The 27,075-nt window shown below is 48.0% G+C and overlaps 1 protein-coding gene across 1 annotated transcript in view; it reads left to right on the top strand.

Moving 5' to 3' along the window:
- LOC119975669 (IgGFc-binding protein-like) overlaps positions 1 to 27,075 on the top strand; it is a 140,148-nt gene that overhangs the window by 29,316 nt on the left and 83,757 nt on the right. The window contains 9 exon segments of the mRNA XM_038815451.1: positions 2,939 to 3,201; positions 4,953 to 5,040; positions 16,245 to 16,382; positions 19,093 to 19,349; positions 19,643 to 19,727; positions 20,288 to 20,353; positions 25,663 to 25,907; positions 25,998 to 26,281; positions 26,421 to 26,698. Of these exon segments, the coding sequence (XP_038671379.1) occupies positions 2,939 to 3,201; positions 4,953 to 5,040; positions 16,245 to 16,382; positions 19,093 to 19,349; positions 19,643 to 19,727; positions 20,288 to 20,353; positions 25,663 to 25,907; positions 25,998 to 26,281; positions 26,421 to 26,698 (1,704 nt within the window).

Genomic DNA, 27,075 nt, shown 5'->3' with positions numbered 1-27,075 from the left:
TGCTTCTGCCAATCAGAATTCACTTGCCAACCAATCAACACTCTCTTTTCATGCAGTATAAATTGTTGTCCCCTTTAGAATTGGTATTCTTGTGAATCTGCCCTGACAAGTCAAGACATAAAGCTTTGACAGCATGTCTCTTTTTTTCAGCAATGCTTAACAATTGTGTTAGGACTGACTGTTCTGAATTGTTAGTCATTATAATTCTCAGCAGAAATGCATTGGAATATTGCTTTTTTATTAGGAACTTATTCGACGCTGTCAAAAAGTCTGAAAAGTATCAAAATGTGTGGGCTTCGTCCACCTTGCATTCTTTATTGACGCTTACAATGTTCTGCAAATTAATGTATTTTTCAGCAGCTGGGCACTCTTGGGAAGGCCCTGTTCACTCTTTATAATTCTTGCACCTGCAACAAAGCCCTTTATTCACCACCATTGTCCAGTGCTTTGAATTGAAAGTAAATAAATAATCAAATATTAAATTTACAAAATCATTGCCCAATATGGGCGTCTAGACAATGACTCTGCGATTAAGGACCCCATTAACTATCAAATTACTAGCTGGGTTTGTGCAAGAGTTGAGATTTGTGTAAAAACGATGTTCCTGCCGTTGATCTGAAAAGGGTCAGGGTCAGTTCCGCTTGGGGCCAGCGGCTGCAACAGAGTGCACACATGCACACATGCAACTATTTGGCAGCAGGAGTGACAGTGAATTTGCATATCACCAAATGCAAAATCTGCCATGAACCAATGCTGTCAGGCAGTGTTTTCAAACATCATGGGTGGAATTCTCCGCTCCCCACGCCGGGTGGGAGAATTGCGGGAGGGCCGGGCGACTCATGACACGCCCCCCCCTGGTGCCCCCCGCGATTCTCCCACCCCCCGCTCGGATGAATCGCCGTTCGCCGTTTTTCACGGCGACCGGCGATTCTCCGACCCGCATGGGCCGAGCGGCCTACCGTTCGCGACCGGTTCACGACGGCGGCAACCACACCTGGTCGCTGCCGTCGTGAACATGGCGCCAAAAGCTAGATTGAAGCTTGTGCGGGGCGGAGTGGGGAGTGAGCACCACGGCCGTGCTCGGGAGGGGACTGGCCCGCGATCGGTGCCCACCGATTGTCGGGCCGGCGTCTCAAAGGGACGCGCTCTTTCCCCTCCGCCGTCCCGCACGATCAAGCCGCCACGTCTTGCGGGGCAGCAGAGGGAAGATGGCAACCGCGCATGCGTGGGTTTGAGCCATCGTGACGTCAGCCGCGCATGCGCGAGTTGGAGCCGGCCAACCTGCGCATGCGCGGCTGACGTCACATAGGCGCTGCCATCGCGTCACTCTCGGCGCGCCAACTGGCAGCCGAGAGTTACGGAGCGCCGCTCGTAGCCCCCCGGGTGGGGGTGAATAAGGTGAGAGGAGCGGCCTCCCGATTTTTCGTGGGAGCGGAGAATTTCGCCCCATTTTTAATGACATTTAAGGGTAGTAATTTGGTGCAGTCAGATTAACACGACTGAAAATGAATTGGTCTCAAAAAAATACCCATTTTTAAATCACAGCCCGACCTACAAGTAACCTCCTTTTAAATCACTGAAATTGTTTTTATAAAAATATATAGAACCATTTGCTTGTAGTCATTTTCTGGGGAAATTGGAAAGGAAATACATTCGAAAGATGCCCGTTCGTGACCTTGTGCCCAAGAGAACCAGTTTTAGATATTCTGGTCGTTCTTATATTGCTGTGCGTGAGAGCTTGCTGTTTTTCTTTTATTTGTTCATGGGTTGTGGGTGTCGCTGGCTGGGCCAGCATTTATTGCCCATCCCTGAGGACATTTAAGTGTCAACCACATTGCTGTGGACCTGGAGTCACATGCAGGCCAGACCGGGTAAGGACGGCAGATTTCCTTCCCCCAAAGGACATTAGTAAACCAGATAGGTTTTGTGACAATTAACAATGGTTTCATGGTCACCATTTGAAATTTCATTTCAGATTTTTATTTTTAATCAAATTCAAGTTTCATCGTCTGCCATGGTGGAATTTGAAATCGGTTCACAGAGCATTACCCTGGGATTCTGGGTTACTAGTCCAATGACAATACCACAATGCCACTACCTCCCCAAATCGATTGTTGCTATTCCTACATTAGGACATTAGAAACACCACAGGTCATGATCATGGTCACCTTCACCTAGAAGGATGAAAACGAAGAGGAAAGCGATGACCACAATTCAAAAGTAACTCATAGCATTTACAGTGCAGAAGGAGGCCATTCGGCCCATCGAATCTGCACCGGCTCTTGGAAAGAGCACCCTACCCAAGGTCAACACCTCCTCCTATCCCAATAACCCACTAACCCCACCCAACACTAAGGGCATTTTTGGACACTAAGGGCAATTTAGCACGGCCAATCCACCTAACCTGCACATCTTTGGACTGTGGGAGGAAACCGGAGCACCCGGAGGAAACCCACGCAGACACGGGGAGGATGTGCAGACTCCGCACAGACAGTGACCCAAGCCGGAATCGAACCTGGGACCCTGGAGCTGTGAAGCCATTGTGCTATCCACAATGCTACCGTGCTGCCCTTAAAAACTCATTGGCTCTGAAATGCTTGGGGAACATGCTGTAGTTACAAAAGGCGTCATAGACGTTCAAGTCTTTCTTTCCTTTCCCAATCTGAAAGACGACACCTCCATGTGCAGCGTTCTCTCATTACTGCACCTGAGATGCAATCTGGATTATGGATTCAAGTATCTGCAGCAAGATCTGAATCCACAACCTTCAGGACTGCAGTGAACTGTCAGTTTAGATTATATACTCAAGGCCAGGATTGGAGCTTGAACTCGTGATTTTCAGTCTCAAAGGCAAACTGACTGGTAGAAATATGATGACGCCGTGATTTTTAAAAGTTGCATTGAACCTTTTTTTTTATTGCTGTACCTAAATACCCAGGTGGCTACTTCATTTATCAGGAAGCCAGCAATTTTGGTCCATCTGGATTCATTAGATTGGAAAGTGAGGAAATCAGCGTGTCTGGGGAAATATGCATCGATTTCTGGTACCACATGCTGGGGACTGAAGAACAGAATGAACTGAAGGTTCTGGTTAAAGAATATACAACTGAAGCACAAGTGTGGAATAAAAGAGGCAGTCAGGGTTCCTCCTGGATATATGCCTCAAAGACAGTTGATTTTCCAACAAAATCCAACATACAGGTGATTTAATTACTCAAGCTTCAAAGTAATATAAGTTTCATGGGCGTTGTAACAGGTTCACTTATTTACTCAAGAATTATATGAAATACTTTGTTTCTCATCATGTAATTTCCACTGAGACACGCAAAAGAGCCTATCACCTGCCCACCAGCTCCCAGAATCTCTAGTTACGTTCCTTCTGAGTTGCCTACAACTGAGGACAACACAAGAACACAACACTAATTTGGAGCAGGACTGGGCATGGTAGCACGGTGGTTGGCATTGTTGCCTCACAACGCTAGGGCACCAGATTTAATTCCCGGCTTGGGTCACTGTCTGTGCGGAGTCTGCACGTTCTCCCCGTGTCTGTGTGGGTTTCCTCCGGGTGCTCCGGTTTCCTCCCACAAGTCCCGAAAGTTTTGATTTGCGGCTTGGGTTACTGTCTGTGCGGAGTCTGCATGTTCTCCCCGTGTCTGCGTGGGTTTCCTCCAGGTGCTCCCACAAGTCCCGAAAGACGTGCTGTTAGGTGAATTGGACGTTCTGAATTCTCCCTCTGTACCCGAACAGGCGCCGGAGTGAGGCGACGAGGGGATTTTCACAGTAACTTCATTGCAGTGTTAATGTAAGCCTTCTTGTGGCAATAATAAAGATTATTATTATGTAAGCCTACTTGTGACAATAATACAGATTATTATTATTTGATAAGATCATGGCCGATCTGATTATGGCCTCAGTTACACAACGGCCTTGGAGGCCGCTCCTTGCCCCCTATTCTCCCCTCCCGGCGGGGCTAGGAGCGGCGCTCCGTAACTCTCGGCCGCGGGGGCATCGCGCCAAGAATGATGTGGCCGGCCGCCTAATGACGTCAGCCACGCATGCGTGGGTTGGCCGGCTCCAACCCGCGCATGCGCGGCTAACGTCATGACGCTGATGGCTCGAACCCGCGCATGCACGGTGTCCATCTTTCCCCTCAGCCGCCCCGCAAGACAGGGCGGCTTGATCTTGCGGGGAGGCGGAGGGGAAATAGTGCGTCCGATTTGGACGCCGGACCAATGATCGGTGGGCACCGATCGCGGGCCTGTCCCCTCCCGAGCACAGTCGTGGTGCTCTTTCCTTGCTAGGCCACCTACAAGCCCCAAACTGGCTCGTCACTCCCGTTTCACGACGGCAGCGACCAGGTGTGTTTGCCGCTGTCGTGAAACGGCCGCGAATGGCAGGCCGCTCGGCCCATCCGGGTCGGAGAATCGGCGTTCGCCGTATAAAACGGCGAGCGGCGATTCTTCCGAGTTGGTGGAGGGGGGGGGGGGGGGGGGGGGGGGGGGGGGGGGGTGAATCAGGGGGGCGTGAAATTTGTCGGGGGGCCCTCCCGCGATTCTCCGACCCGGCGTGGGGAGCGGAGAATCGCGCCCCTCATCTCTGGAATCAATCTAGTGAACCCTCTCTGAACTGCCTCCAATGCCACTACATCTTTCCACAAATAAGGGGAATAACTAGCTTGCTGACATTAACTGTCAAGGCTCAGAATTGAATAAATCCCAGGAGAAAGGGATCAGTATCAAGAAGACTTGGCTGTCCAGTCAGGACTTGATGCCTTTGGAAGGAAAAGCAAAGAAAATGGGAAAAGGAAACAAGTGGATCTTGTATCTCTTCTTGTGATGAAGCAGTACATTAGTGCTGAGTCGGCACATCGCAATGTCACATCATTTGGATATGGGTAATTTGTGTTATGAATCATCATGTTGAGTAGATTCTTAAATTTGTTAATATTGTAGGTAATCTTCGAGGCAATCCGTGGACAGACTGAATATGGCGACACAGCAATTGATAATGTAGCTGTCAGGCGAGGAGGCTGTGAAAGTGGTAAGATTTAAATAAAGGCTCTAATTTTGGTTCATTTTTAGTCTCTCTGCAACACTACTCGCCAGTTGCAGTGGAATCAGTCAACCTGATCCCAAGTGCTTTCTTATAAAACTGGGATAACATCTTCGATCTCTCACTACACATATACACTCTTCCAACTTTCCTCCTAAAATTATTACACACCAAGTAGTTGTTCATTATGTTTGAAGTTTGACAGTGAATGCTGGCAGGGTGTTTGATTGGATTGGATTGGATTGGATTTGTTTATTGTCACGTGTACCGAGGTACAGTGAAAAGTATTTTTCTGCGAGCAGCTCAACAGATCATTCAGTACATGGGAAGAAAAGGGAATTAAACAAAATTCAAGAAAATACATAATAGGGCAACACAAGATATACAATGTAACTACATAAGCATTGGCATCGGATGAAGCATACAGGGTGTAGTGTTAATGAGGTCAGTCAATAAGAGGGTCATTTAGGAGTCTGGTGACAGTGGGGAAGAAGCTGTTTTTGAGTCTGTTGGTGCGTGTTCTCAGACTTCTGTATCTCCTGCCCGATGGAAGAAGTTGGAAAAGTGAGTAAGCCGGGTGGGAGGGATCCTTGATTATGCTGCCCGCTTTCCCCTGGCAGCGGGAGGTGTAGATGGAGTCCATGGATGGGAGGCAGGGTTGTGTGATGGACTGGGCGGTGTTCACGACTCTCTGAAGTTCCTTGCGGTCCTGGGCCGAGCAGTTGCCATACCAGGCTGTGATGCAACCCGATAGGATGCTTTCTATGGTGCATCTGTAAAAGTTGTTAAGGGTTGAAGTTGATGTTGATGTATCTGACCCCGACCTTGTTGTCATTGTGAAATCCTTTCTTGCATGCGTGCCTCGCACATTAGATTGTGATCAAACCTGGGAATTATACCTCAAACCCCTCTGAGACTACAAGGCATAGGAGCAGAAATCGGACCATTTGGCCATTAAATCTGCTCCACCATTCAACGAGATCATGACTGATCTGATATGATAATCCTCAATTCCACTTTCCTGCCTTATCCCCACAACCCTTGATTCCCTTACTGATTAAAAATCTGTCGATCTCAGCCTTGAACATCCTTAACGACCCAGCCACAGATTCACTACCCTCTGAAAGAATTCCTCATCATCTGTCTTAAATGGGCGATCCCTTACTCTGAGATTACGCCCTCTGGTCCTAGACTCTCCCATAAGAGAAACATCCTCTCAGCATCTACCCCATCAAACGCCCTGAGGATCCAAGATGTCTTAATAAGGTCACCTCTCATCCAACTCCAATCCGCACAGCCCAACCTACTCAAACTCTCCTCATAAGAAAATCTCTATACCTGGGATCAACCAAGTGAACTGCCTCTCAATGCCAGTATATGTATTGCCTTGTACAGTTTTTGCAAGACTTCCCTATTTTAATACCCCACTCCCTTTGAAATAAAAGCCAACATTCCATTTGCCTTCCCTATTACCTGCTGAACTTGCATGCCAGTGTTTTGTAATTTATGCATGAAGATCGCCAAATCCCCGTGCTGCGGTTTTCTGCAGTCTTTCTCCATTCAGATAATACTCAGCTCCTTTATTTTTCCCACCAAAGTGAATAACCACATTTTCCTATGTTATATACCATCTGCCAAGTTTTTTGCCCATTCACTTAACATGTCTATATCCCTCTTTGCGGGGTCTTCACCACTTAGACTTGGGTGAGCACTTGAAACACCATCACATTGAAGGATATGGGACGACTGCTGGTAAGTGGGATCAGCGCAAGGTTTGGGGTAGTTGTTGATGGTGCAGACTCAATGGGCCAAAAGGCCTTTTCTGTGCTGTACGACTCTGTAACTCCATGACTTGTCTTCCCCCTTATCTTTGTGTCCTCTGCAAACTTGGTAATCATACATTCACTTCCCTCGTCCAAGTCATTAATATATTTTGTAAATAATTGTGGCCCCAGCACGGATCCCTGCGGCACTCCACTAATTACAGGTTTCCATCTTGAAAATGCCCCTCTTATCCCAACTCTGTTTTCTATTAGTTAAATCAACCCTTTATCCAAGGTAATATACTATCTCCAACACCATGGGTTCTTATCTTATCAAGTAGCCTTTTGTGTGGTGCCCCATCAAACACTTTTTGGAAATCCACTTTACTGATTCCCCTTCATCTATACTGCTCATCACACCCTCATAGAATTTACAGTGCAGAAGAAGGCCATTTGACCCATCGAGTCTGCACTGGTCCCGCCTCCACCCTATCCCCATAATCAAGTAAGCCCACCTAACCTGTTGGACATGAAGGGCTATTTAACTTGGCAATCCACCTAACCTGCACATCTTTGGACTTGAATTTGCCAGGTATGATTTTCTCTTCATTAAGCCATGCTGGCTCTGCTGGACTATATTACGTATTTTTAAAAGGTCTGCTATTACATCCTTCATCGTGGACTCTAACATTTCATAGAATCACAGAATCCCGACTGTGCAGAAGGAGGCCATTTGTGCCGTTGAATCTGCATCAACCTAGGCCCACTCCCCTGCCCTATCCCTGCAACCCCACCTAGCCTTTGGACACTAAGGGGCAATTTAGCATGGCTAATATACCTAACCTGCACATCTTTGGACCGTGGAGGAAACTGGAGCACCCGGAGGAAACCCACGCAGAGAACGTACAAATGAAACACTCCCGAGTCTCTGGCGCTGTGAGCACCAATGCTAAACACTGTGCCACCCAATGACTAACTAGCCTATAATTACCTTTTTTTCCCTCCATTTTTGAATGAGGGTATTACATTGAAAGGTTTCCAGTCTTCTGGGACTTTCCCCTAATTTCAAGATTCTTGGAATATTACCACCAGTGCCTCGACTTTCATTGTAGCTACTTCCTTTAATATCCGAGGATTCAACCCGTTAGGTACAGGTACGGGCGGCGCGGTAGCACAGTGGTTAGCACTGTTGCATCACAGTTCCAGGGTCCCGGGTTTGATTCCCGGCTTGGGTCACTGTCTGTGCGGAGTCTGCACGTTCTCCCCATGTCTGCGTGGGTTTCTTCCGGGTGCTCCAGTTTCCTCCCACAAGTCCTGAAACACGTGCTGTTAGGTAATTTGGACATTCTGAATTCTCCCTCAGTGTACCTGAACAGGCGCTGGAGTGTGGCGACTAGGGGCTTTTCACAGTAATTTCTTTGCAATGTTAATGTAAGCCTACTTGTGACAATAAAGATCACTATTAAGTATGTATTTAACTCCTCTGCCATTTCTTGGTTATTATTTCCTCAGTCTCATTCTCTCAGGGGCCTGTGTTCACTTTAACCTTTCTCTTCCTTTTTACATATTCAGAGCTTTTACCATCTGTTTTTATATTACTTAATAGTATACCCTCATAGTTTATCTTCTCCCTCTTTATTTATTTTTGATCAGCTTTTGTTGCTTTTTAAAACTTTCCCAACTACTCTTTGCAACATTGTATGTTTTTCTTTCAGTTTAATACTATCCTTATCTTGTTTAATTTTTAAATCTTTACAAATTTAAAGTACCCATTTCTTTTCCCAATCAAGGAGCAATTTAGGGTGGCCAATCCAACTACCCTGCACATCTTTGGCTTGTGGGGGTGAGACCCATTCAGACATGGGAGAATTCGCAAACTCCACATGGATAGTGACTCGGGTCTGGGGTTTGTTTCGTTAACCATGGTTGATTAATCTCCTTCTGAGAATCTTTCTTCCTCACTGGTATATATCTTTGTTGTGAGTCATGGCCAATACTCTTTTCTGCTAAACTCCGTTCCCAATCCACTCCAGCCAACTCTACTCTCATTTCATTTTTTTTAATTACCCTTAGCATAGATTAGCATAGTTGTTTCCAACCCAAGTTCTCATCTCAAATAAAATGTTCTCCCATGTTATGATCACTGTTTCCTGGGGGATCGTTTACTCTGAGATTGTTTACTCATCCTGCTTGATTACACATTACCAGATCCAAAATAGCCTGATCCACAACACATTGTTCAAGAAAACATTCCTGAATACACTCAATGAATTCTTTTTCGTGGCTACCACTTTGATTTTCCTCATCCACACGAAGATTAAAGTCAATCATGATTAATGCAATGCCTTTTGTAAATGCCCCCATTATCTCCATTGTCCACAGCTACTGTTAAGGGGCCTATAGACTACTCCCACCAGTGTCGTCTTCCCCTTGTTATTTCTTATCTCCACTAAATATGGATTATGGATTCTACATCCTCTGGACCAAGATCATTTCTCTTGTACTTATTCCATTTCGTACTAACAAAGTTACAAAACCACCCTTTCCTTCCTGTCTGTACTTACTAAAATTACATACCCCTGAATACTTAGTTGCCAGCTTTAATCTCCTTGTAACCACATCTCTGTAATGGCTATTAGATCATATCCATCAACCTTAATTTATTAATTCATTTATTTTGTTTTTTTTAATATGAAGCTAGAGCACCCACTTATTTTTTCTTTTCCAATTAAGGGGCAATTTGGTGTCACCAATCCACCTAACCAGCACATCTTTGGGTTGTGGGGGTGAAACCCGTGCAGACACCGGGAGAATGTGCAAACTCCACACGGACAGTGACCCGGGTCCGGGATTGCTAACCACTGCGTTATTTTGTGTCCATTTAAGGAAAGAGCTTTTTAAAAAAAACATTTCCCCCCTTTGCTTCCGTTCTTTTTAATTTCCGCACACTCGGCCCCTTACTGTGACACTCCAGGTACCATCACCTAAGTAGCTGCCTTGCAATGCTGCCAAATTATTTTGCTTTGTAAGCCTATATATACTCTCTCCAGAACAACACATGTCTCTGTTTAGTTTAAAGCCCTCTTTCCTAGTTATGTGGGTTGCAAGAACGCTGACCCCAGCAGGATTCAGATGTCAGCCGTCCCAATGGTACAACTCCCATTTTCCCCAGTATTGGTGCCAGTGCCCACAAACCAAAACCCATTTCTCTCACACCAGTCTTGCAACATACTCTTCCCCCTCACCCAACTCCCTCTCTCTCAATTCACCCCTTCCCCATCACCCTGCCCCCACCGCTCACATTGCTCACTACCATAATCACCATGCACCTTCCCCACTCACCTTACCCTCTTCCTCCTCCCACTGCCCCCTTTCCTCCTCGCACTGCCCCCTTCCTCCTCGCACTGCCCCCTTCCTCCTCGCACTGCCCCCTTCCTCCTCGCACTGCCCCCTTTCCTCCTCGCACTGCCCCCTTCCTCCTCGCACTGCCCCCTTCCTCCTCGCACTACCCCCCCTTCCTCCTCGCACTGCCCCCTTCCTCCTCGCACTGCCCCCTTCCTCCTCGCACTGCCCCCTTCCTCCTCGCACTGCCCCCTTCCTCCTCGCACTTCCCCCTTCCTCCTCGCACTGCCCCCTTTCCTCCTCGCACTGCCCCCTTCCTCCTCGCACTGCCCCCTTCCTCCTCGCACTACCCCCCCTTCCTCCTCGCACTACCCCCTTCCTCCTCGCACTGCCCCCTTTCCTCCTCGCACTGCCCCCTTCCTCCTCGCACTGCCCCCTTCCTCCTCGCACTGCCCCCTTTCCTCCTCGCACTGCCCCCTTCCTCCTCGCACTGCCCCCTTCCTCCTCGCACTACCCCCCCCTTCCTCCTCGCACTACCCCCTTCCTCCTCGCACTGCCCCCTTTCCTCCTCGCACTGCCCCCTTCCTCCTCGCACTGCCCCCTTCCTCCTCGCACTGCCCCCTTTCCTCCTCGCACTGCCCCCCTCCCTCTTCGCACTGCCCCCTTCCTCCTCGCACTGCCCCCTTTCCTCCTCGCACTGCCCCCTTTCCTCCTCGCACTGCCCCCTTCCTTCTCGCACTGCCCCCTTCCTCCTCGCACTGCCCCCTTCCTCCTCGCACTGCCCCCTTCCTCCTCGCACTGCCCCTTTCCTCCTCGCACTGCCCCTTTCCTCCTCGCACTGCCCCCTTCCTCCTCGCACTGCCCCCTTCCTCCTCGCACTGCCCCCTTTCCTCCTCGCACTGCCCCCTTCCTTCTCGCACTGCCCCCTTCCTCCTCGCACTGCCCCCTTCCTCCTCGCACTGCCCCTTTCCTCCTCGCACTGCCCCTTTCCTCCTCGCACTGCCCCCTTCCTCCTCGCACTGCCCCCTTCCTCCTCGCACTGCCCCCTTTCCTCCTCGCACTGCCCCCTTTCCTCCTCGCACTGCCCCCTTTTCCCTCACCCCACCCCTTCCCCTCTCACCCCGCCCCTTCCCCTCTCACCCACCCCCTTCCCCATTCACCCACCCCCTTCCCCATTCACCCCGCCCCTTCCCCATAAACCCAACCCCTTCCCCTCTCACCCCGCCCCTTCCTCTCTCACCCCGCCCCTTCCCCTCTCACCCACCCCCTTCACCCCACCCCTTCCCCATAAACACAACCCCTTCCCCTCTCACCCCGCCCCTTCCCCTCTCACCCCGCCCCTTCCCCTCTCACCCACCCTTCCCCATTCACCCACCCCCTTCCCCATTCACCCCGCCCCTTCCCCATACACCCAACCCCTTCCCCTCTCACCCCGCCCCTTCCCCTCTCACCCCGCCCCTTCCCTCTCACCCCGCCCCTTCCCCTCTCACCCAACCTCTTCCCCTCTCACCCCACCCCCTTTCCCCACCCACCCCACTCTTTTCCCCTCACCCACCCCCTTCCCCATTCACCCCACCCCCTTCCCCATACACCCAACCCCTTCCCCTCTCACCACACGCCCCATCCCCTTCCCAACTCACCCCATCCCCTTCCCAACTCACCCCATCCCCTTCCCTACTCACCCCACCCCCTTCCCCACCAGCCCTGCCCCTTTCCCTCACCCCACCCCCTTCCCCACCAGCCCTGCCCCTTTCCCTCACCCCACCCCCTTCCCCACCAGCCCTGCCCCTTCCCCACCACCTCACCCCGCCCCCTTCCCCACCACCAGCCCTGCCCCTTCCCCACTCACCCCGCCCCCTCACCTCTCACCCCGCCCCCTCACCTCTCACCCCGCCCCTTCATCCCCTTACGTCCCACCCCCCTTCCCCACCAGCCCTCCTCCCTTTCCAGTCACCCTGCCCCTTCTCACCCCGCCCCCTTTCCCCACCCCCCCCCGCCCTCTCTTCCACTCGCCCCGCCCCCTCCCCCCATCCCGCCTCCCGCGCTGCCGCGAGCTGTGGCCGTTGGTCGGTTGGGCGCAGAGTGGAGCGCGAGCCCCCCCGCGCGGGGCCTCCCCCCCCCCGCTCCGTGGGGCTCCCGCTCCCTCCCGGGGGACGGGGTCCCTTCCCGGCCTCCCTGGGCCGGCCGGCCGCCACTCTCCAAGGAGCTGAGAGGAATGTTCCAGATCCCGTCCTCGGGCCCCTCAGGGCAAGGGCTGGACTCCCAGAGCCCAGTGGGTCAGAATAATGTGGCGACCCCCCACACCCCCCCAAAACCAGGCTACTTTGCAGGAGACATGGAGCCAACCCGCCACCCACCCTGCTGGGAAGCCAGTGGCCCATGCCAGGCTGATTGGCGTGCCAGCCGGGAGAAGACAGCAGCCACCACGATGGCACCTCCTGGCACCATCCCCGGGGCTAAACGGTCAAGATGTGCTGCCAAGCATGGCCGGACAGTCGGCAAGGCAGGCTGCTGGTCCAAGGCCTGCAGGCCCACAGGAAGAAGACAAGCTAGGAAGCCAGAGAAGGTTGCCTTTGGCCAGGAAAATTGGGCTGGGATTCTGACGTCAAGGATCGCCTCCAGTGATGCGTTTCCCCTGCCACCCACTGGCTCCCATTTTCCAAAGAGCTCCGCGTTGAGAGCATACCCTTCCTGCACTCTGAACTGGCATCTTCCCACCATCCCACCTTCCCAACACTTAATATCCTTCCATGGCCCTTTCCAGTAAACACTCCAAACCGTTGACAGAGAGAGTCCGAAACCATGCTTCCTCCGGGTGATCCAGTAAGGTCGTTCTCTCAACCTACATTGCAACAGCGACTGCACTTCAATTGCCTTAAGATGTCTGGCAGTAACGATAAATGTGCTATAAGTGCAAGTCTTTTTTTTCTTGTATTGGGTCTACAGTTGATATGAGAAACAGTGGTGATGATTTCAGAAGACCTGGGTACAGCACGATCGTCTACACTGGAGGGACCGGCGAGTGCCAGCCTACCATTATTGGCACCTTTATAAACAGACAGTCACGTAGGCAAAACATTGTTTAGACTCCGATGCTCTCTGGATCCAGATTGGTGCATGGTTCGCAGGCAGGGTGTCTGCCCTCCCCAGTTCTTCCCAGAGGCCGCACCTAATCCTTGCCTCGCTGTGCTCCTTCTACAATAAACAATTGCACGGCAACATTTTGCTCACTTAGGTTGGCGAGGAGTACAAGGCTCGTCTGGGAAATGCATCTTACTGATATAAGCTTGTGTGGTGAAGGTTCAATGGTGAAATGTTGAATGTTGGAAACATGCTGTTAGTGGTGCCTTTAACTCCAATTGCATGAATGTTGGTTATACTCCCTTTTCATAAATTCATATTAATTTAATTAATTCCTTTTATAAATGCATTTAATACATTTATGATAGTTTAATTATTTCCTAGCATGTTGGGCTAGAGGAGAGTTGAGGATTTTTGTCACAAGGAACCTGGTACTTACTGCCTGAAAGGTTAGGAAAGACAGAAACCCTTATCACAGAGATAAGAATGCATGGATATTCACTTAAAGTGCTGCAACGTACAAAATGTTGATGGCGGGGATCCAGCTATGACAATGCCATTGAATGGTTAGATTCTCCCTTGCTGGAAATGGTCGTTGCTCGGCACCCGGCGAGAATGCCACCTGCTACCCACCAAGCCTAAATGCCATTCAGGTCCCACTGCACATGGACATGGGCTGCTCCAACATTCGAAGAGTAACAAATGACGCCGAACACTTCACAATCACCAGTGAACATGCCCACCTCCGACCACATGATGGAGGCAATGCCCCATCTTTTTGAAAAGCTGCCTTGTGTCATTTTTTTGCCACACCTCCAGGTCTGGGCTCTGAACTGAGTGACCAATGCAGCAGAAGAGCAGTTTCCAACGTGGGTAAGGTTTGCTGTTATTGTTGTTTCCAGATGTACACTCAGTTTGTCCAATCTGAGAAAGCAGTGTTTCTCAGACCCACTGTGACCCCATTCAAGGCTTGAGAATTACCGTGACCCCTTCATCTGTGGGAGCAGATGAAGGAATGGGGGAGGGGGGGGGAGGGGGGAGAGAGAGAAGGTGGTGGGGGCTGGTGAGGAGGGGCAGGATGTTTAATCCTGAGGGATTTTAAAACAACTACCTTTTCAATGACTCTTTAGGAATAGAATTCAGATTTATTCCATGCCCATTGTTTTTAACATTTAAAGGGCGTTAACATTCATAAATTGCAGGTGGCAGAATGCAAAGATCCTCATGTTAGGGCAAGTTCAAAGCCCATGCTGCATGACAACCAGGGATTGTCCAAGGAGATACGCAGCAGCCTTGGTGCCTTGGAGCTCACAACCCTGTCGTCCCATTTCATGACAACACCCCTCCCCCCCCCCCCCCCCCCCCCCACACACACACACACACACACACACTTTGGGAAGCCCTGTGATAAAGTCTGTAACAGGGTATCCACAGGCTCCATGGTGCCAGCGACAGCATGAAATGAAAATGAAATTAATTGTTGGAAACTTGTTTTTGGAGGAAGCTACTTATGGTGACATCAACGGAAATAGCAAATGCATTTTATTCCTGCATTATCAGCTTGAATATGAAGACAGGCCCAATCCCTGGTTGTCATGCAGCGTGGGTTTTGAACTTGCCCCAACATGAGGATCTTTGCATTCTGCCGCCTGCAATTTATTCTCCTCAATGGCAAATTGTGATTCACATTATTACACTCACAAATTATATTCTTCAGCGTGCTGATGCTGAGGGCACGGAAGTAAGTGACAGGCACATTGTTAGATTCACGGATTTCTTTCAAAATGTAAAGCCTATGAGAGGAAAAAGAGGAAAATGTCAAACAGAATGATCAGGCTATCTCATTTGGTGCATCATGCAGCTGCACAATGAGTGCAGGGCTTGCTGTGAATCTTCTGCTTCAGCCCATTGAAACAGTTGGTGCTACTCTTGGAGCCAGCAGGGAGTGACCATATTGAGAAAAGTAAGTTGATACCAAGGGTCTTTGCTAGATCTGTTCTATTTTATTTCCCCATCCATATAGGCATACAGATAGAAAGAACCTTTGAAAGAAAGTGTGGTATTACGATCCTGGACCAGACCCTAACAGTTGCTAGGATACCTACAGAAACACCAATATTTTATTTAATTTGTAAGACTGTGAGGAAAGGATACTTTGCTCCAGGACTGAATGCATGTAGAAATATGGATATGGTGTATGAGCTTACAATTACCTATTAAACAATCCTTAAGAATGACAATGAAACACTCCTAACTGCTATCTTCTATCTCCACGCAAGCAAAACCCATTTCAGGTCAAAACCCACTTTTAAATACAGTTAGCCAACTCAAGAATACTTGCTGCAAAGAGATGTCTTGGATAAACCGCTTTGAGAGAGAGAGAGATCCTTCAGGAACGAGCTTGCAGATTCTTGCCTATGCCAAACTACTGTTTAACTCCTAACATTCCTAAGCAGAAAGTGGCTTGTCTATTCACATCCCCAATCTAAACTTTTTTCCAGAAACTGAAACTCAACACCTGACTGCTTGAGTGCCTGGTAACCACATCTTCTTATTAAGGCCAAACACAATTCCTTAAATGATCTATCCCCAGGGAACCTTTATATAAACAAAATTCCATTAGTCCAACTTCAGGTAAACAATATACATGATTGGAATGAATGATGATTTTTATGATGCTTTAATTGCACGTCCAAAGCCAAAAAGCCTGGCTGTCTCTCAAACCAGGATTTTTAAAACCAGGATTTTAAAAACTATTACTGCAGCAGTCACATACAGGCCCTAAGCCAGACTTTTAACCCTTACTGCACCAAATACATATAATACAATATATCTGAAATCTTTACGTTGATCACAATGGAGAATTATCAAATTGATTCCAATCTAGTTTTTCCCTAAGTCACTTTCATGTAATATTGAATAGTTTGGTTTTGAACATCTGCTTCGATTTATCAATTATGTCAGTTTGCAAAAGATGCAAACTAATATTCTTTATTAAATCAACAGGTTGTGTGTTGGACTGTAATTTTGATGTTGACCTGTGTAGTTGGACGCAATCCAAGACAGATAATTTTGACTGGAAACACATCAGTGGATCAACACCATCAGCTCACACGGGGCCGTCTTATGACCACACCACTGCAGGTAGGTGATGTGAGATCCTTAACTTCCACTCGGGGTTGATGGAGAAGATGGCCGAGCATGTAAGGCACAGCACCAGGCATACCTACATGAGGTGACAACCCAACAAAGCTACAACACAGGACTATATGAATAGCAATCAGTAGAAGCCACTTGCTATAGACTGAGCTAAGTGATTCCACAAACAACAGATTAGAACAGAATTCTGCAATCTGGACATATCCTGTCTTGAATGGTTGTGGACAATTAAACAGGAGGAGGGGATGTTGCAAACGTTCCCGTCCCAGTGATTGCGTGTTCCTGCACATCAGTTCAAAAGACAAGGCAGAATAATTTACAACCATCTTCAGCCAGTAGTACTGAGTGGATTGCAGCTCAGGTTCCTTCTGAGGTCCCCAGCATTACAGATGCCAATCTTCAGCCAACTAGATTCAGTTCACAAGATATCAAAAAATGACTGAAGGCACTGGATACAACAGAGGCTATGGGTCCCAACAACATTGTAGCTGCAGTGCTGTAGACAGGTGTTGTAGAACCATCCACACTCCTAGCCAATCGTTCTGGTATAGCTATAGCACTGACATCTACCCAAAAGCAAAGTGGAAAATTTCCCAAGGGTGTCCTGTCCACAAAATGCAACACAAATCCAATCAATCCAATTACTGCCATAACAGTAATTGGGTGGGGTGAAGAGGAAATTCTAATGGTTGGAGTCATACCTCGCACAAAAGAAGGTGGTTGTCGGTGGTGAAAGTGTTCCCTCTTGAAACTCGTTGAAGCCTAATACGAACCACAGTTATTTTGAAGAGGCAGTCTCTTTGTTGTGAAGGCCTTCTTAGGAAGACCAGGTGCTCAAAAGAGGGTTAATGGACCGTGAAGAGCCATAAAAACAAACAACATGAATTCCTCCTTTGCAATAACCTGAACCTGTCAATTGAGACTTGTAAAAGGTAATGGACCATGAAATTGAATGCAAACAATGCAGTTCAAAGCTTTTAGGCTTCTCAGCATTGCCTGGGGCTTTAAAAAGTTAAATAGGAACGCAACAATGAAATTGACTGTGAAAAAAAGACTTCAAAGGTTTCCAACACATTAAAGGGAACACTTTCAGCTTGCTCTGACATCTTTGAACTTGACATGCTGGGAGAGACAGCAAAGGGTTTCAACACATCAGAGGGAAGACTTTAAATTACAACTTTACATGCAGAAACACAGTTAAACTATATTCAAAGCCACAGAGAAAAGACCTGCCACACAACCCCCCATCACAGGAAAGACCCTCGACCTGAACTTCTCTAGGACAGCTTAAGCCTCCCATGACCCCCACCTCCCCTGAAGGATCCCACTCGGTACCCTGAAGGTAAGTGCAGAGAGGTACGTACCCCCTTAATTCCCCCTCAGAGTCCAGGGCACCAGGTTGGCTGTGCAAAGGGCCGGGGCCCGAAGTGGGGCTATGAGGGAGGGACTGAAAGGCGGGTCTGCAATGGGAGGGGCCTGAAGGACTGGGGAGGTGACATTTGGCGAGCCCATAATGGGGCTTTTCTCACTTGCGGGGGGGGGGGGGGGTGGAAGAGACTTGCTAGTGGTTCATTGGGGGGTGGGGGGGGGGGAGCTAAGCCAGTGATTGGGGGTTGGGGTAGGGGGTTGCAAGATTATTCTGAGATCAATGGCGCCACGATCTCTGACTATGTCCCTGAGTTCTTGTCTCCCCCACCATCAGGAATATTCTTTCTGAATCTACCCTGTCTAATCCTGTTAGAATTTTCTAAGTTTCTTTGAGATTCCCCCTCACTCTTCTAAACTTTAATTAATATAATCTTTACAAATTTATTCCCCCCTCATATGACAGTCCCGCCATGAAATGAAAATCGCTTATTGTCACGAGTAGGCTTCAATGAAGTTACTGTGAAAAGCCCCTAGTCGCCACATTCCGGCGCCTGTCCGGGGAGGCTGGTACGCCATCCCAGGAACCATCCTGGTAAACCTTCACTGCATTTCCTCCACAGCATGAACATCCTTCCTCAGAAAAAGACACCAAAACTGCCAGGTATGGCCTCACCAATGCCCCATAGAATTACAGTAAAATATCCCTATTCCTATAATCAAATCCTCTCGCTATGAAGACCAACATACAATTTGCCTTCTTTACTGCCTGCTGCACCTGCGTGCTTACTTTCAGTGACTGATGCACAAGGACACCAATGTCTCTCTGACTATCCGCCTCTCTCAATATTCACCCATTCAAATAATAATCTGCCTCCCTATTTTTGTTACCGAAGCGGATAACCCCACATTTATCCACATTATACCGCATCTGCCATGTATATGCTCACTTACACAGCCTGTCCAAATCCCGCTGAAGCATCTCTGCATCCTCCTCACAGCTCACCCTCCCACCCAACACTGTATAATCTGTAAATTTAGAGATAATACATTTAGTTCCCTCATCCAAATCATCGATCTATAATGTGAACAGTTGGGGTCCCAGTACAGATCCCTGCGGATCCCACTAATCACTGCCTACCAATTGGGTAAAGACTCATTTATTCCACCTTTTTGGTTCCTGTCTACTAAGCAGCTTTCTATCCAACGTAAGACACTACCCGCAATCCCATGCGCTTTAACTCTACTTTGTCAGTGACACAAAACTCAGATGAACAAATTTAAAAAACTATGATTTGTTTCTCACCAATGATCATTATTGTGTGTCCAGGTGGTTACTACATCTACCTCGAAGGCAATGAAGGCAGTGAAGGAGACAGAGCACAACTGGTCAGTGCTCCATGCAAAAAGATAGGAGCTCAGTGCTTGCGATTCTGGTATCACATGTATGGAGTAGCTCACAGCATGGCTTTGAAAGTTTACCAGGTTGAAGGTGGGATACCAGTGCTAATGTGGCTGGAGACAGGAAATAAAGGAAACAGATGGATTGCAGGAGAAGTGGGCCTACAGCTCTCGGGAAATTCGCAGGTAAATTATGTGGATAATATTTGTGTAATTGGTTTTGCATTTTTGTTTTGTGATAAACTCGGGGCAACATGCGCCCTTTACTCAGAAATCACATTGCAATTTTGTTTCTTGTGCTCACATTTAACTTGCTGATTATAAATCAGAATACATAGCTTTGGTTGCTTAAACAAAATAGAGAATTGGTGTATTCATACTATTTACCAGTGTAACTGGAAGGAAGATAGTGAAATTGTATTGTTTGACTTGCCGTTGCCATCTTTTGCTTGCTGCTATTGTGATGCTTTCTCTTCCAGATCCTCATTGAAGCAGTCCGGGGCAATGACTATCGCAGTGATGTTGCTGTGGATGACATTTCCTTCCATACTGGATGCTGTGGAGGTTTGTAAACGTGACTAATTTTCTGATGTATATTATGATCTGTTGATTACATGACATAAACATAGATCAACAAGAGACCTTAAGCAATTGGAGCGAGAGCAGACTATGTGGCCCCTTGATCCTGCTGGTCCATTTAGTTTGACCATGGCTGATCTTCTGCTTCAACTTCACTTTCCAATTTGCTCCACATGTGCCTTGATTCCTTGAAATTTACAATAATCTGTTTCGCTTGGCCTGAAGTATACTCAATGATGGATAATCCGCAAGCTTCTGGAATTGAGAATTCTGAAGATTCACAGCTCCTGGAGTAAAGTAATTTCTCCTCATCTCAATCCTAAATGATCGACGCTTTCCCCTGAGATTGAGCCCTGAGTTTGAGGTTGGCCGGCCAAATGTAAGAACCTCTCTGTGTCCAGCACTGGTTTTAGTTTTTGTGTTTGCTATATCTCTTTCTGTAATGTGTGGTCCTTTCTTGTTTTCCACATTGAGCTAGTCTGGAGTGTTGACTTGATTTGTTTCTAACATGGATTATTTGAGCTTTTACCATTTTTTGTTTGCAGATATGTGTGACACAGCAGCCACAACGAGCACTCCAACTACAGCCATCACCGTGACTCCTGAAACTGGTAAATGAAAGCAGCCGACATATGAAGTGGGGACATGGATTGTGCTATTCTTAATTCAGTCTCATTTACTTTGAGTTGCTAGTAGATAAAGGCGGCACGGTAACACAGTGGCTAGCACTGTTGCTTCATAGCGCCAGGATCCCAGGTTTGATTCCCGGCTTGGGTCACTGCCTGTGCGGAGTCTGTACATTCTCCCTCTGTACATTCTCCCTCTGTGTGGGTTTCCTCCGGTTGCTCCGGTTTCCTTCCACAAGTCCCGAAAGACGTGCTGTTAGGTAATTTGGACATTCTGAATTCTCCCTCTGTGTACCTGAACAGGCGCCGGAGTGTGGCGACGAGTGATTTTCACAGAAACTTCATTGCCGTGTTAATGTAAGCCTACTTGTGACAGTAAAAATTATTATAATATTATTAATTGAAGACCGCTACATTTTACACCCATCCTATAGGCAAGATCGTCCGTCTGTTCACGACCATGGGATCATCTGATCGTGCCAATGTTAAATTCCCACGGCGGATTTCCGGATGTACTGGGTTTGGACTCAGTGGGAAATCCCATCGACAGTGGCAGGGTGGGCCACCTCCTGCCACCGAGAAACACGTCATGGGGAGGGCAGAGAATCCCGCCCTATATTTTTTATTGATCATTTAATCAGTCTCGATTAGTTGAGTCCAAATATTACTGATACCATTTGATTTTTCATGAAGGACTGATAACTTTGAATAGAAATAAGTTTGATAATTACTGGGAAGGTGGATGATGCAAACACCAAGATCTGGAAGCCAAGCAGGTGACTGCTTTTATTTCTCATATGCTTTCTGATCCGCTGTTCGAACAGTACGGGTAATGACAGAGACAATAGTCAGAATCTTGTTGAGTTGCCGGGAGCGGGGCAGGTGGGTGGGGTGCTTCTGTTCCCAGTGGGTCAGCAGTTCCTTCCCCATGTCCAGACCCTTGATCATACAATTAGGGTGCAATGTACTGGCTGTGTTGCACCCGACAGCCAGTACGTCTCCCGAGATGTAGCCATACGTTGCGATACGACGCAATCCGGATCCTGCCCACAATGGGGGGACCATGTCTCGCACGCCTAAGTAGGTTTAAAAGCTTAGGTATGCAGGTCGGGGGGGCTTTCGGGCTCCCAGCATCTTATGTCCTCCCGAGGGAGACCACAGCTGGGCTCCTTCAGTACTGGTCCCCACAAACGTGGACCAGGCGGAACGACACCTTGGAGTTCACTCGGGCAATCAGAGGTCTTGGGCGGTCAAGGACAGGGCATGGTGGCCCCCTGGCTCTACATCCGGCACCTGGGCACCTTGGCACTGCCGGGCTAGCACCTTGGCACTGCCATCCTGGAATTGTGAAGGTGCCCGGATGGCACTGCAAAGCCAACAGGAGCACTGCCAGGGTGGCAGCTCCAGGCTGCCCGGCTGATGGGTGGCACTGCCACGGGTCAGGACCTGAGGGGCGACATGCCCATGAAAGAAGGCTTTAGGAGTTATGAATGATGGGGGCATATGAAGGGGCCTTCGGAAGGTTGAGGGGGTCGGTGTCCTGGAATGGGGTGGGCACACAAGTGGGTGTCGGATGGTCTGAAAAGGGGGGCCTGAGGGACCCCATAGCATTGTGTCATCACTTGGGGTGCTGATTCTTATAGATCGGGGCATTCTTCGAAAATTATGGCCCGATCTCTGAGGAGCTGGTCTGGCCAGCGAGTTGAGCTCCCCAGTGATTAAAGTAATTCTAAGTGTGGGCTTGACCAGGGAGAATCTCCCCATTGCTCAAAAAAGTGACTAAATGTGGTTACCATGATGTGGAGATGTTGGCGTTGGACTGGGGTGAGCACAGTAAGAAGTCTTACAACACCAGGTTAAAGTCCAACATGTCTGTTTCAAACACTAGCTTTCGGAGCACTGTTCCTTCCTCAGATGAATGAAGAGGTATGTTCCAGAAACATATATATAGACAAATTCAAAGATGCCAGACAATGTTTAGAATGTCGCATTTGCCCACCTCCATGTCGCCCACCTCCTCCTCATTGCAGGATCGCATATTCCCCAAGAACCACGGAGTAACTAATTGTCCCCAGCCAATAGGATCCGGGCAGGTTATAACAATAATCGTATTAAAATCACCCCCATGATCAACCGGTGCACATCAGTCCACATCAGGAATTTTCCCTAGCACCCGCCTCATGAAATCTATATCATTCCAATTTGGGGCATAAACGTTTACCAGGACCACCGGCAACCCCTCCAGCTTCCCACTCACCATCATGAACCCCCCCCCCCCCCCCTCCGAGTCTGCCACAATATCCCCACCTGATTATTCACCAACACACTCTCCTCGTCTTCATATCAAGTCCTGAGTGGAATGCCTGCCCCACACATCCTTTCCTCAGCCTTGTCTGGTCTCCTATCTTTAAGTGCGTCTCCTCTCCGGAAGGCCACGTCCGCCTTCAGACACCTCAGGTGCGCGAACACACATGACCGTTTGCCCGGTCCATTCAGCCTACTCATGTTCACATGACCAACCCAGTTGGGGGTCTCTCTCTCTCTTTCCTCTCCCCCCTCCCCCCACGACTCTCCAGGGCCACCCTTGGATGTCCTTTTCCAACTACGCCACATCAACCCTTGTCAGCAACCCCCCCCCCCCCCCCCCCCCCCCAACCACCACCTTAAATAAAAACAAAACATCAACTCCCAGGGCTATCTCCTGGCAATGCCCACTTCACTTCCGATAACTAGCCCGTCCTGCTAGCATTGTGGCCCCCGCCCAAGGCCTCCAACTTCCCTGCCCCCCAATTTTCCTCCTCCCATCCATACCCCCATAAAGAGCAGCAAAAGGTGCACTGACCCTCGATGTTCCCACATGAAAAGCCCTCGAGAAAGCCCGCCATCAAAAAACTCTTCAAAGAGAACATTTTTCAAACGAACAAAAACTCTTCCAAAGTTCAATGTCCTCACTCTCTTTCCAGTTAATTGTCCCTCATGAACTCCTTCGCCAAAATAGTATTCAAGCTTCTGGAAAGTCACCCAGAGGCGGGCCAGGTACAGTACTCTGGCTCCCTTCTTTGCCAGTTCTGCTCCCAGGTCCTGGTATACTCGCCGCTCGTTCCATTCTCAGGTGTACTTCCTTGTCTACTTCTCCTTATTCAGAAAGTGGTGCAACCACATCATCATTACCACTGATGGCTCACCTGCTTGCGGCCTCCTCACCAGCACCCTGCGCACTCGGTTGACCACCAGGGGCGGGTCAAAGACCCCCTCTCCCATCAGCTTCTCCAACATATTGGCCACGTATAAACCGGCCTCTGCACCTTCAATGACTTTGGGCATCCCCACGATCCTCAGGTCCTGTCTTCTGGAGCAATTCTCCAGATCCTTCACCTTCTCCTTCAGTTTCTTTTGGGTCTCCCGCATCACCCTCTCCTCGGCCACTAACGAGGCCAACTGCTCCTCGTGCTTCCCCACAGCCTCCACTTTCTGAATAGCCCAGACCTGGAACACCAGCCTCCTACACTCTTTCAATCACTGACTTAATCGGCTCCACCACTCTGGCCACGTCTTCCAGGGCCTCCTTCCTCTGCTGTCAGAACTATGCATTTAGAAACTCTATGATGGATCTCTGTGTCTATTCGGAACCCTGGATATCCGTTAACCCTTCTCAGTTCCCAAATAGCAGAGGTGAAGTCTATGCTTTTGGCAAGTCCATTTGTACATTATTTGTCAGTGGTGCCACTGGTACCTTTATTTTCAATACAACATTTAGGAAGTTCCGACTAGCCCTGCAGCAAGCTAGTCAGATTGATTGTCTTTAGCGAATACAGTAGTTGAATTTTCATTCAATTACAGATCATGGTAATTCTTCAAATCAGAATACACAGGATAACATAACTAAGTGAAAGAAATAAAACAAAGATGGCGATTGGCAAAAGCAAGCAGCAAAGAAATAGGTTTCAGAAAAATAGATAGGGTGATTCTGGAATACATTTTTCCATCCCGGTAAGTGATTCTTGAGGAGTTTATTATCTTAAGGTCTGGCTTCTTTTTACTTCTGATTGGCTTTAACTAATTTATAATTCACTCAATTCTGCCAAACTGTCTGTCCATCAATTTAAGAGATATATGTATTTAAATATATTGGTGCCAATTTCCCATTCCATCACTTGCCAATTTAATTAGAAAAACACAGTTTTCATTAAGAAATTATCAGCCCGAGACTGGCTGTTACTATAGAAACAGGACAACTTGTACTGGGCAGCCGCTCAGTTTTTACCAGACAATGCGATCTTTTAGCTAGTTGTCGTCACTGACCTTGCATTTGCAAAATGTGAAACCGAAGAAATTGAATGAATGAGTATTATCTGGATTAACCCTTAGTGGATTCCCAGCTATTGTTGTACTGAAGTAAGGCTTAATATGATTATAGTTAATTATTCTTAATGAGTTCTCAATTAAACCTCGATCATCTTCCCTTACTTTCATGGTTATAGCTGACTAGAAAAGTCAATTTCTAAGAGTCTATTAGCTGCTCCATTGACCACTGGGTGGGCATGGCAGCTCTTCTGCCCTCCACCATCTTACCCTGTGGCACAACACAAAGCCAGTCCTGTTCCAGCAGCTCTTTTCTTCTCACACCACTCCCAGTTCGTGGATCCATCCACCAGCCACACCAGAGGAGTGAAACCTTCCACAGTCACGCCTGCATCTCTTGCCGTCAAATAGTTCGCCCTTCAGGTGGGGAAAGAAACCAAAGAATACCACCTTGACCGGGAGCCACCAAGCGAGCAACTTCTCACTTCATGGCGGTTACTGGAAGTCCTGGCCACACCGTTTTAATGGGTTATTTAATTGAAACTGACTTTGTGGAAGCTTAAGTGTGGTACGAATATGTTTGGATGTCTTGTAGATTTTGCTACTGGACTGTGGTCCTGTGAGTATCACTTGTTCTTCTGCTTAGTGACCTCTTCAGCTGTCAAGCAAGTTTCATACATTTTGCAGACAGCAGACCTGTTTGATGGCACAACTTGAAGGAGCATCAGGAGAATTCCAACCATTCAAGATTGTGTGCTTGCGATAGATGGGGAAACAGTAATGACAGGAGTGTCCATTATTGGCAGGATGGAAAGATTTGGATGGAATTGTGTGATTTAATCATCTGACAGAGTCACAACAATACCTTGTTAGTAAAAGATAGCAGTCACACTGTAATCAGCATGTGGAAAAAGAAAAGAGCGGGAGAGTCTAAAATAATCCAATTTGATCTTAGATGTACCACAAATTGATATTTGTTTTACAATTTTTAGAATCGTCCTGCACTGTGCAAGGTGATCCTCACTACAATACCTTTGATAAACAAGCTCACGACTTCATGGGAACATGCACATATACCCTATCAAAATTATGTGACACCAACAGTAACCTGCCTTATTTCAATGTTGAAGCTGCAAATGAGCACAGATCAGGGAATGCCTATGTATCGTACATCAAACATGTCAACGTTATTGTTTACAATCACAGAATAACATTAGAGAAGGGACGTGTGGTAAAGGTAAGAGTTCGATATTTCCATACCTTCATGAATTATATTGAACGGTTTGTTTGTGGAAGAATCAGTTGATCAATGCTTGTGTGTCTCCAGGTCGATGGAGAAGTGGAGGTGCTGCCTGTGTCAGTTGCTTCTGGTGTTGATGTTGGCCTCAGTGGAAAGTACGTGGTTGTGAGCACCGATTTTGGATTGATAGTGAGGTTTGATGGGAGGCATCGAGCAGAGGTGACCCTTCGCAGTGTCTTCAAGGGGAAAGTGTGTGGAATGTGTGGAAACTATAACGACAACAGAACAGACGATTTCCTCAATCCAGATGGCATGATGGAGCCCGATTCTGTCAGCTTGGGAAACAGCTGGCAAACTCACAATGATACAAGGTACACTATATGGAAGTGTTCAGGTTGTTTCTGTTCGTGCCTAAAGCTGCAAGCTGTTAATGACCATAGTCATGCCATTCGCATGCAGACTTTATATAGCTTTAACCGTTTCTCATTAGTGATGCTGCTGTTTTTGCAGGTGTATTCCTGACATTGGCATCAAACCAAATTGTACTGATGATGAAAAGCACATCCTGGAAAGTAAATCTTACTGTGGAATAATCATGGATTCACGTGGTCCCTTCAAAGGATGCCACTCTGTTATAGACCCCAAGGATTATTTTGGTGACTGTGTGTACGACCTGTGTGCATTAGACCTGCAGACAGAGACTCTGTGCAGTAGTTTGCAGTCCTACGCAGATGCATGCCAGTCGAAGGGAGTGAGAGTGGAAACTTGGAGGAATGAGACTTTCTGCCGTAAGTGTTTTGATGCTATATTGCTTGATGTATAAATTGTGCTTAGTGGAGATATAAACACGAGGTACTTTCGAACCACTATGTAATAACCCTGACGAGAACCATGGGGCGTCCCGATTGATCACCCCATTGGACTTGTGGAATACCAGCTCCCTTGGTAATGGGCGGAGGCTCATGAAATGAAAATCGCTTATTGTCACGAGTAGGCTTCAATGAAGTTACTGTGAAAAGTACCTAGTCGCCACATTCCGGCACCTGTTCAGGGAGGCTGGTACGGGAATCAAACCGTGCTGCTGGCCTGCTTGGTCTGCTTTAAAAGCCAGCGATTTAGCTGAGTGAGCTAAACCAGCCTCATCTGCTGCTGCTCACAGAATCAC

Source organism: Scyliorhinus canicula, chromosome 13 (genome assembly GCF_902713615.1).
Source record: "Scyliorhinus canicula chromosome 13, sScyCan1.1, whole genome shotgun sequence".
Taxonomy (NCBI): domain Eukaryota; kingdom Metazoa; phylum Chordata; class Chondrichthyes; order Carcharhiniformes; family Scyliorhinidae; genus Scyliorhinus; species Scyliorhinus canicula.
Note: the sequence above shows the minus strand (reverse complement) of the source record. Positions and strands in the feature narration are given on the sequence as shown.